This window comes from Carlito syrichta, unplaced genomic scaffold (genome assembly GCF_000164805.1).
Source record: "Carlito syrichta isolate Samal-C Ts95f unplaced genomic scaffold, Tarsius_syrichta-2.0.1 Scaffold138451, whole genome shotgun sequence".
Taxonomy (NCBI): domain Eukaryota; kingdom Metazoa; phylum Chordata; class Mammalia; order Primates; family Tarsiidae; genus Carlito; species Carlito syrichta.
Window position 1 is genome coordinate 452916 of NW_007082547.1, and position 12218 is coordinate 465133.

Here is a 12218-nt window from a genome sequence, read left to right on the forward strand (position 1 = left end):
AGGAAGGATACATCCATGGATACATGTCAAAAAAAAAGTCTACAACCAAGATCTAAGGACCTCACGTGCAGCACACCTTCCCCACCTAAGTGATGTTCCTTGTGTTGTGTTCAAACACAATGAGAATAAACAAAATACAGGGCTAAGGCATAAAATATTAATTATACACTCTAGCAACTTTCTAATACACTTAAAATAACATAGGAACTTTTTTACCTGCAGCTCCAGGTATGATTCTTTCTGGGTAGAGGTCAGTCAGGAATAGGCTGTTTATGAGAGTCGACTTTCCTAGACCTGATTCACCTTAAATGAAAATGAAAACTCTGTCATGACTGTATCCATATGACACAGTTAAATCTGTTGAGTGTTTATGCAAGGCCTGGTATTGGGTAAATACCCTAATATCACTGTGCATTCCATACAATGATTATTAGGTACTGATTAATACCCGTCCCGCAGGAGAAAATAGATGCTCAAGAAAGGTCAGTCACTTGTCCAAGGTCAGAGTTATCTAGACCAGGGTCACAGTTTGAATCTAGGTCTGTGGGAACCCAGAGCTTGTACACAGTATGATCAGAAACACAATATTATCTTTTCACAAGTATCAGGAATGTATTTTAGAGGTTGGACTTTATTTTCTGACAAACAGAAGGCAAAGTAGGTTTTCAATAAGTTTTGCTAGTCATTACACTTATCACATTTTCAGAAAACTGAACACATCTTCCCAATAGTGTCAACAATACTCGTGCTCCCCCAGCTGTGAGAACAGGTGAACAAGAGGATAAGGGCATGCAGTTTGGTGAAGGACACAGATTTCCGAATGTTAAACCATGCATTCCAGTGACAAACTCCATTTGTTTAGTCAGCTCTGCTGTAACACATATTTTAAAAATGAGAGCCGGGCTCAGTGGCTCAGCCTGTAATCCTAATCCTGCGCCTTTGGGAGGCTGAGGTGAGTGGATTGCCTGAGCCTGCGGGTTCGAGACCCGCCCAGGCAGCGAGACCTCATCTCTACAATAAATCAAAAAATCAGCCGGGCGTGGTAGTGCATGCCTGTAATTCTGGCTACTTGGAAGGCTGAGGCGGAAGAATCACCAGAGCCCAGCAGGTTAAGGCTGCGGTGGCCGAGAGCGGCCACTGCACTCCAGTCCGGGCGACAGAGTGAGACTTCAACTCAAAAAAAAAAAAAAAAAAAAAAAAATGAAAATAAGAATCTGTCCCAATGGGATTGCTGTATTTGGAAGCAATGTTAGAATAACACAAATTTCACATATGCGATTTCATTGGTGAGAAACTAGGTGATCACAGAAAACTGCACCCAGCAAAATCAAGCCACTTGTGAATATGTGCAGCACATCCTCAAAATATTTCCAATTTCTATTTCATTCATTTATTGATATCAAGTTGTTTATACTATTCCTCTATTATCTGCTGAATGACTCCAGAATGTATAGTCATGACCTCTTTTTCATTCATGATATTAATTTGTACCTTTTTGTTTGCTTAAGCAAGTTTTACCAATCTAGCTTTCTATTTCTATTATTTATTTCCTATTCCACTGCTTTATTATTTTATTATTTTCTTTCCTCTGCTTATGATGAGTTTGGTTTGCTCTTTATTTTCAGGTATAAGGTAGAAACTTTATGGCTGAATCTAACCTTTCCTCTTTTCTAGTTAACATTTAAAACCATACAATTTAGGTATGATTAAGTTTCATATCACAAATTTTGATATGTTGTCTTTATTATTCTCCAGTTTCAGTATCTCTTGTGGTCACTGAACATACTCTATGAAGGGGGACTGGTATTTATAAAAACTGGTACTTACAAAAAATTGTGTATTTATTCTTACATGTTTAAAGTTCAGTCACCTTTGAAATACTCTGATGCAATACATCTACTGGGATGCTTTTTTCACTGCTCAAAACATTTTGAATGTGTCATTTTTGATGCATTTTAGTGCTGCCACCGTTTTTGTTTCACCTCTTCCACACTGGCAAAACATTTCCCTTTGAGGACTTTTTTCATCAGGGAAAACAAATTTAGATGTGGTGAGATCAGATGAATAGGGAGGATGGAGCACAGGGGTCAAGCTGTTTTTGGTCAAAAACTGCTGAACACTCAGGGGTGGACAGGTATGCTCGAAAGTCACCCATCATGAAATGAGCAAATGCCTTGAAAGAAGCTAAAAAAAAAAAAAAAATCACCGAAGCCGAACAGTCTCTCACAATGCTAGCTGGTACATAAATGCACATGGGTTCCTGGAACACCTATCTAGCAGGGGAAGCCTGTAATTCAAGGGGCCCACCCTCCAAAAGATAACTCCAATTTCTGGGGGGGTCCCCTCTCACATATGATCTCAATCTTTTATTTATTGAGGATTTTTAATGGCTCATCATGCAATAAGTATCTGTGGTGAATGCTCTGAGTACTTGAAAAGATGATATTCTGCAGCAGTTGTTCAGTACAGTGCTTTTTATATGCCAGTTGGGTTGTGCTGATTGACAGTGTTATTATAATTATTATTTTTAGAGACACTATCTTGCTCTGATGCCCAGGATGGAGTGCAGTGGTGTGATCATGGCTCATTGCCGCCTTAGCCTTGTAGGCTCAAGTGATCCTCCCACCTCAGCCTCCTAAGTAGCTAGGACTATAGACACTTGTCACTATGCCTGGCTATCAATAACTTAAAAAAAAAATTTTTTTTTTAGAAAGACAAAGTCTTGCTATGTTGCCCAGGCAGGTCTCAAACTCCTCTGGCCTCAAGCAATCCTCCAGCCTCGTCTTTGGAAGCCCTGGGTTATAGGTGCCTGGCTAGTCTACTAGTAATTCATGACAAAAAAGTTTATCTTACTCCATTTTGTATTTCTATGACAGAATACCATAGACTAGGTAACTTAAAATAGAAATTTATTTCTTACAGTTTTGGAGCCTGGGAAGTCCATCACTAAAATTTAACTATCTGTTAATATGTAACAATTACTGTAAAACTTAGAGACTTATAATAACCCCGCAGGTTTGAGACCCGCCTGGGCAACTTGGCGAGACCTCATCTCTACAATAAAAATTTTTTAAAAATTAGCCGGGCGTGGTAGCGCAACGCCTCTAGTTCCAGCTACTCCGAAGGCTGAGACGGAAGGATCACCGGAGCCCAGCAGGTCGAGGATGCGGTAGTCGGGAGCGGCCACTGCACTCCAGTCTGGGCGACAGAGTGAGACTCCAACTCAAAAACAAAAAACAAAAAACAACCACACATTCTCTCTCAGATTCTTTTGGGTGAAGAATTTGGGAGTGCTTTAAGAAGGTGATTCTGGTACAGAGTCTCTCATGAGGTTATAGTCAATATACCAATATAGTCAATATAGTCAGCTAGAATGGTAGTCATCCATTCATCAGAAATCTTACCAGGAACTGGAGGGTGTGTCTGAATTGGGTCACTTACATAGCCATTGGTAGGCTTTGCTTCCTTGCCTGGGGGATTTCCCTAAAAGGTTGCTTGAAGTGTCCCTTCTGTAACGTTTGGAGAGACCGAAGGAGGCACAGGACAAAGGACCGGTATAAATCGAGTGTTTATTGGGGGAGAAACTCCTGGGTGAGGTCCCATAGTCCAGGAAGATGGGCCAGGGGAGTCGTGCCCAAGGAGGGGCGGCTTGGGTTTTTTAAGTGTAGTGTATTCGGGAGGGTGTCGGGGGCGGCAGCGAAGCAGGGAGACAAAGCGTCGCATCCGGCGTGGGCTGGAAGCGTTGCATCTGGCGTGGGTTGGAAAGTCCCTGTCTGGCCCTTCTCAGCAGCTGGCGGCAGGTTCCGGAAGGTTTCAAGCGAGATATGGGTTTGGGGGTTTGGGGGTTTGGGGCAGATGGGCAGAGAGGGAGGGGGTAGGTGTGTGGAAGGGTAGATGGGGGTAGGTGAGTGCTGCTTCCCTCCGAACCTAACACTTTCAACATGGCAGCTGGCTTTCTTCAGAGTGAGTAATTCAAGAAAAGGCAAGGTAGGAGCCACAATGTCTTTTATGACCTAGTCTTGGAAATAACACACCTTCATTTCTACGATGTCCTACTGGCTACATAGGTAAGTTCTATTCAGTGTGGGAGGGAACTATAAAATATCATGTATCAGCAGGCAAGAAACATTGGAGGCCATTTTGAAGCCTACCTGCTGCAATGAGTAAAAACTCACTACATATAAATAACGAAATGACAGAAAAATGGTAATTTTACTCCTGAGCAATATTTTCTAAAGAATATGTATATTTTCAAATTTCCAAATTGATTCTGCCATCAAAGAAATTTCCCTCTTACTTTATACATTATACTATTTATACTCCAGAGGATAGAAAGAGGAAATATCTACTAAATAAATTTGATACTATAAATTAATATCTTACCAACCACCATCAGTGTGAACTCAAAACCTTTTTTCACTGATTTTCGGTGAACTTGATTAGGAAGATTTGCAAATCCAACATAGCCAGGAGTCTCTGGATTTATAAACTGAGTTGGTTGTTGCTAAATGAGATTTAAAAAAGAAAGAGCTAATAAACACCTTAGCAGTTGCTTTTAAGATATAATCAGTTACACTTGTGACAAATGTATCATACTTATCAGTAGTTCCCACAAATGATCCACTTAAAATCATTAAAAGAAGAAAAACTAATCTAGTATAATTCCCTAGTTATATAGGCTGACCTAAAATTAACATTTTGTTAATCAGTATTCTTTTCAGCAATTTAGCAATACATCAAAGATACATGCTTAATTCATCTTAGTGCAACTGCAAATTTTGATTTGAGAAACTGTCTATGGAGTTCCAGGAAAATCAATCAAGTTTACAAAGTACTGCCAGTGATTTCATTCAACACTCTTGGCTAAAGAATAGCTTCAACCAGATATCAGGTGTAATGCATTTCTGAAAAGTATCCATGAAAAAGACATCTCTCTTGCTATACTCCTAGCTCTACAGAACAGAGCTTCACCAAAGGTGAGGCAGGCCAATTAAGGGTGGGATACTGAGTATCTAGCTTCTAAGACCAAGAAAGAAAAGACCAAGAATGTGATCATCACAGCTGACTACACTGATGCATCAATACTCCTTGACAGAAGGATATCTGACAAGAGAAAAGGCAGAGGTGTGATAAATAGCAAAACAGAATAACATTTTTAAAAAAGCAAAAAATTAAAAAGAATAACAAAAGTAAAAGAATCTAGGCAGTGGCAGACTGAAAAAATCAGAAAATTTAAAAAATATTATCAATGGGCTTAACTGGAAAAAAGAAGACATAAAATTGTATTTCTTCAGGATTACATTTTGTAAATGTTATGTTCACATGCACACAGAGGTGTAAAAAGAATATATATAACAGTGGTTATTTCTTAGTGGTAGAATAACAGCTAATTTTTCTTGTTTGTTTTTCACACTAATATTTGTATAAAAAGAAAAAATTGGTATGATGATTTTATACTGGATAGTAATGAACACCCATCACTTGAAAATAAAAGACAGAGAAATAATAATCTTGCCATTTTAACTACAGGTTCTGCTTTTCTCAGTTTATGTTCTTTAGAATTAATTTATCTCAGGGCTAATTTGCAAGGACTGATCTAAACCAATTTATCGAGTCTAAGAGCCCCATCAATTTCATCATAATAAATTATCAGAATTTTAAATTATCTGACTGGCTTAAGGAGGCGAAAAGGTCTGTTGATAAAGAAAACAGAAGCCTGAAAAAAGAGAAAGCTTAAAAAGCTTTTAGGATGACAATTAAATGAGAACTCTTTGTTTTAATGAATCAAACAGATGAGTTGTAATAAAAATAATAAATCATAAATTTTGACTGTAAACAGTCTGAAACATAAAGCAGTTTCTCCTCATACCGCAGACACATGAAGTGTGATCTTACCTTAGACATCTTTTGTGAAGTTTCTAGTCTGTTGAAAAAAAAAAACACAGATATCTATATATGTATATCCACACATATTGAACAACATGAATTGACTTACAAACAGGCAATATAAAAAGAAAGTAAAATTCCAGGAACTTCCAAATGTATTATGCCAAAGGGAAAAGTTAAGCCCTGAAAACTGACTCATGGAACATGACTGTTTTTCCTCTTTCTGACTTCTGTGTTGAGATGTTATACATTAGCCAGACTCCCTATTCTTTATTCAAATTTAGACTAAATGAATGAAAATACAGACCCCTGTGACTGTTACCTCTTTACAAAAGAATGCCAAATAATGCCCTTAGAAGTAGTCATACAAAACTGTATGTTAGCCTTTGTATGGAAAACGTAAAATCTGTTCAGCGTGTCAGTTTTGCTTATATAAATGATCCTTATTTTTCCCCACATAGGAACACTGATCAACATTTTTTAGTGTAGCTTTACCCCCTAGACAGCAGCCCCCACGCTTTGTACTTGGATAAACTCTTTCAACTGGATCCTGAGTCTTTTGATTATTTTAGGTGACAGCGTAAAGAGTTTCTGTTTCACTTGTGGAGCTTCTCAATTACCTCAAATACTTCCCCAGGAATGGTGAAACAATCATCTCTCATTATAAAACCGACTGTATATACATATGTACACATATTTACATTCCATATTTTCAACAATACTCAAACTTTTTTTGCATGAGCTAGGAACGCAATGGGAGGAAAAGACAAACTTCCCTGACCTCTAGAATTACATAATTTCCCTTCTTTCTTTGAAAACTTTCAGGGAGAAAGGGACGTCATGCAGGCCACTGTAACCTGAGTATGTCCGCCATCTGTTGAAGATTCCTAGATACCTGAGAACTAGATTTTGACACTACCACACAGGGTACAGTGTGAACTACATTTATGAGTAAAAGAAAACTGACAAAGGCATCTATCTGAGGGTTTGAAAAGTATGACAAAAGTTTTAGAAATATGTGGAATTTTTTCACATTTAAAAAAAGTGGTTTTTCTGAGTTGTAGTCTCACTCTGTCATCCAGGTTGGAGTACAGTGGAACCCTGCTCACGGCCACCTCAGCCTCGACCTACTGGGCTCAGGCCTTTCTTCTACCTCAGTCTTCCAAGTAGCTGGAACTACAGGCACACACCACCATGCCCGGCTAATTTTTTTAAAAAATTTATTGTAGAGATGATGTCTCACCAAGTTGCCCAGACTGGTCTCAACCCGTAGGCTCAGGTGATTCTCTCACCTAAAGTCTCCCAAAGTGCTGGCATTATAGGTGTGAGCCACCATGCCTGGCCCCTTTGAAAAATTTTTTTACTTTGAGCCAGAGTTTTGTTCTGTCATCCAGACTGGAGTACGGTGGCATGACCACAGTTCACTGCAGCCTCAAATTCCTGGCCTCAAATAATCTTCCCACTTCTACCTCCCAGGTAGCTAATACTGTACAGTCCTGCACTACCATACCCGAGCTAATTAATTTTTGGGGGGCAGATATGGGGTCTTGCCATGTTGCCCAGGCTGGTCTTGAACTGGCCTCAAGCAATTCCTCCACCTTGGCCCTGCAAAGAGCTGGGATTACAGGCATAAGCCACCATGCCTGACCTTTATACACATTTTAGAAACACTGAAGCTTGGGAAAACATGAAGTCTGTTGATTAACCTTCACTAACAACATCAACAGAGACGACTGCAGTCAAATGTTATTCCCTCTGGAGCTTAAAAACTTACTAGAAAGCTTCCTTCAGTTTCTTGTCTCTCATTTTCCACCCAAACCTTAACATTACTGAATACTGCACACTCTGTTTCCCTTTTGAATGTAAATGTTCCCGACTACCTCAAAAGATATGAGGTCTCCACATGCTTAATGTATTTGGCGTGGTTAACCAAGGCAAGGTGACAGCAGGATCCATGAGACTTTACAGTATTGACTCTCATTCAAGATTTAGGTTATAGTCTAGGTTTAGTTTAGTTTAGTTTAGTTGGAGTCTCACTCTGTTGCCCAGGCTGGAGAGTAGTGACACACTCACAGCCACTGCAGCCTCAGCCTGCTCAGCTCAAGTGATCCTTCTGCCTCAGCATTCCAAGTAGCTGGAACTACAGGCACACGCCACCATGCCCAGCTAATTTTTTGATTTATTGTAGAGATGAGGTTTCGCCAAGTTGCCCAGGCTGGTCTAGAACCCATGGCCTTAGGCAATCCTCTAACCTCTGCCTCCCAAAGTGCTGGGATTATAGGCATGAGCCACTGCACCTAGCCTAGGTTCTCTTTTCTAGTGGCCCACTGTAAATCTTAGCCCACTGTAAATCTTATTGTCAGAAAAACTAGGAAACCTACCTTGTTAATAACAAGGGTTAACAATAAAGAGACAGATGGAGGAAAAAAAAATAATGGAGAAGAAAATTTTCCCAAGAAGAACAAAGACCAGAGTCTACACTTTAACCAACCATCTGAGATTCTGTAATGCAGGAGTGAATTAAGGTCTCTTGACTAGAAAGGACACTCTAGGAAAATTCTATTAATAGTCTATAATAATATAAAAATATTAAACTACATCAGCAAAACCTAAAAGTTGAGGGTAGGAGAGCAAAGAAGTAACTTTCTAAAAGAAGAGAGAGGGAAGAGTCAGATGGAATATAGACAGTTTTGGCAGGAGAAATTGGGATCTTCTTGTCAATTAAAAAAGAAGTGTCTAATTATGAAAGTGAACATCATTAAAAAATTAATGACGTTCACAAAAAGGAACATCATTAAAAAATTACAGAACTTCCAAATTAAGAGAAAAATATGGAACAAGCAGCAACTTGATGAAACCAGCAAAAATATGGAACAGGAACAAGAGGAAACAAAATCCATAGTAACCCTAAATCAAGAAAAAAGGGATACAACTCAAGACTGTTGTCAGTATAAATGTGAAAGAACCACATTCTCTGCTTAAAAGAGAAGAAAGATAAGGCTAAAATAACAAACAGCCCAGCTATAATCTATGTGTAAGAAATATGCCGGCCGGGCTCGGTGGCTCAGCCTGTAATCCCAGCACTTTGGGAGGCTGAGGCAAATGGATTGCCTGAGCCGGCGGGTTTGAGACCCACTCGGGCAACTTGGCGAGACCTCATCTCTATAATAAATCAAAAACTAGTCGAGCGTGGTTCCGTGAGCTTGTAATTTTGTCTACTTGGAAGGCTGAGGTGGAAGGATCGCCCAGCCCAACAGGTCGAGGCTGTGGTGGCCAGGAGCGTGCCACTGCACTCAGTCTGGGCGACAGAGTGACACTCCAACTCCAAAAATAAATAAATAAATAAATAAATAAATAAATAAATAAATATACTTAAGACAAGATAGCAAAGAAAGGTTAAAAATAAAGGGGCAGGGTAAAAGACAGCAGGTTGGAGCAAACACAGAATAGGAGAGACATCACCAGTATCAACCAAATTGGGACTTAAAGTAAAAAAAACACAAAAACAAAAACCAAAAACCCTAAGCAAAATAATAGGGACATTAAGTTATAGTGATAGGCCAGGTGTGGTGGCTCAACCTGTAATCCAAGTACTTTGGGAGGTGGAGGCGAGAGGATTGTGAGACCAGCCTGAGTAACTTGGTGAGACCTCGTTTCTACAATAAATCACAAACACAAAAAAACTAGCCAGGGGTGGTGTCATGCGTCTATAGTTCCAGCTACTTGGAAGACTGAGGCAGAAGGATCGCCTGAGTCCAGCAGGTCGAGGCTGCAGTGGCCGTGAGCAGTGTTCCACTGCATTCCAGCTTGGGTGACAAGAGTGAGACTCCAACACACACACACACACACACACACACACACACACACAAAGTTATAAAGATAAAACAAATAATTTATAAGGAAGATATAACTTTCATAAGCCTGCAATAACTGCTGTAAATACATAAGGCAAAGACTCAGAAAATACAAGGTTAACTTAATAACACTGATTTTTACAGTCAGTGTTCTTAAACCATGATCTGTTTAAACTAGGAGGTAAAAGATAACTCCTAGTAATTTGGAACATTCCTGAATATCCCTTGGATCAAGGAGGGTTACAAAAGCAAAGCCACAAACTATCTCTGGAAAGCAATGGAAAGAAAACAAAAGCAAAATGTATGAGACGCAGTCAAAGCTTCATAAACTCAGATAAGAATTTTGGTTTATATTTTTTCATTATTAAAGAACACTGAAAATAAAGAAATATGCTACTCAACAACACTAGAAAATCAACAAAGTAATTCAAAAGAAAATAGGAAGAAAAATTAATAAAGAGAAAAGTTGAAATATGAGGAAAAAAAAGGATAAACCCCAAAACTGATTCTCTGAAACAAATTCTTTACAAGCCCAATCAAGGAAAATGCAAATACTATATAGAAAAGAAGGCACAACAACAGACAGAGGAGACTACATGTAGCAAGATGATCACAAATCTGAAAATGTGGAAGAAACAGATGATATCTTAAGCACTGTAAATTACCAAAACCCCAAACTGGAAATCCTGCCCACAATAGATACTACCACACAGCTGATTATATACCAACCAGAAGGAACCAAGACCTGATATTAGAGCTGTTATTCCATCTAACCCTGAAGAGACAAGGCAATGTCATTAAGCTATTTCAAGATTCTACAGAAAAAAGAAAAACACTCCAATTTATTTTATGAAGACAGCACAGTTTTAACAAGCCCACATGGAGACAGTAGAAAGGAAAGAACAAATGAATTAACATCAAAGGTCAATCTCACTCATAAATATAAATGCAAAAATTCTAAATAAAATATCTGTTAGCAATTGGATTCCAAAAATGTATCAAAAGCACCTATCAGTATAAGCCATGCCTGATCAGATGCTGATGAGGCATATAAAACTCAGCAACCATTCCTAATGAAAACTCTTAAGAAAATGGCTTAAATGTAATTCAGAGTATTTCTGAAAATGAATGGCAGATGCTATTCTCTAAACAATAAAATATTAAACCTAGTTGAATTACAATCAATAATTAGGCAAAAATGTCTATTATAATCTTTTTATTTATTCATTCATTCATTTATCTATTTTGAGTTTGAGTCTCACTCTAGCGCCCAGGCTGGTGTGCAGGGGCACATTCATGGCCACTGCAGCCTAGACCTGATGGGCTCAGGCAATCTAATCTGATGGGCTCAGGCAATCTGATGGGCTCAGGCAATCTGATGGGCTCAGGCAATCTGATGGGCTCAGGCAATCCGATGGGCTCAGGGAATCCTTCCGCCTCAGCCTTACAAGTAGCTGGAACTACAAGCACGCTACCACACCAGGCTTATTTTTTGATTTATTGTAGAGACAAGGTCTCACCGAGTTGTCCTGGCTGGTCTTGAACCACCAGGGCTCAGGCAATCCTCTCTACTAGGCCTCCCAAAGTGCTGGGATTACAGGCTGAGTCACAGACTCATTATCATAGCTATTTTTAAGCGCATGAAAAATTTCAAACATATACAAAAGCAGAATAAAACTCTAATGTGCCACCTATTATCCAGCTTCAACAATTAGCAACTCAAAATTCAATATTGTCTCACCTATCCCTACAACCACTACTCCAGATTATTACTAAGCAAATACTAGAGATAGCATTTCATTTATATTTCAGTATGCATATCTAAAAATAAGGACTCCTAAAAATGGCAAATGATCATCTATATCTAGTTCTTTAATGTAATCAAATATCCAATCAGTATTCATATTCCTCAACTGTTTTTTTAATTGAATCAGGATCCAAATAAAATTTAGACATTGCAATTTCACCATGGTTATTTAACACTACCTTGGTGAGATTAGTGAATGCAGTGAGACAAGAAAATGAAAACAAAAACTTTTTGCTGATAGAATTGAATACACAGAAAACAAATATTCTGATTTTAAAAAATTCTAGAATAATTTAGTAAGGTGACTGAGTACAAGTTATCAAGTAAGTTGAAAGCTCTTTTCTATACTAGTAATGAATAACAATAAATGGAAATGGGGGGAAAATGTCATTTGCAATAGTTTTTAAAAAATCCAAACATGAGATGGGGGGGCAGCAACTCACACCTGTAATCCCAGCACTTTGGGAAGTCAAGGTAGGAGAATCGCTTGAGCCCTGGAGTTCAAGACCAGCCTAGGCAACACAGCGAGACTTCATCTCTATAAAAAAATTTAAAATATTAGCCAAGCATGGTGTTGTACACCTGTAGTCCCGGCTACTAGGGAGACAAAGGCAGAAGAATTGTCTGAACATAGGAGGTCAAGGCTGCAGTGAGCTGTGATTGTACTACTA

General features: G+C 38.8%; 1 protein-coding gene across 1 annotated transcript in view; it reads right to left on the reverse strand.

Moving 5' to 3' along the window:
• SEPT2 (septin 2) overlaps positions 1 to 12218 on the reverse strand; it is a 29807-nt gene that overhangs the window by 13822 nt on the left and 3767 nt on the right. Inside the window, exons 2-4 of the mRNA XM_021708468.1 lie at positions 5896 to 5923; positions 4384 to 4504; positions 217 to 303 (exon numbers count right to left, since the gene is read on the reverse strand). Of these exons, the coding sequence (XP_021564143.1) occupies positions 217 to 303; positions 4384 to 4504; positions 5896 to 5904 (217 nt within the window). The 5' untranslated portion in view covers positions 5905 to 5923. The remainder of the gene's footprint in view (positions 1 to 216; positions 304 to 4383; positions 4505 to 5895; positions 5924 to 12218) is intronic.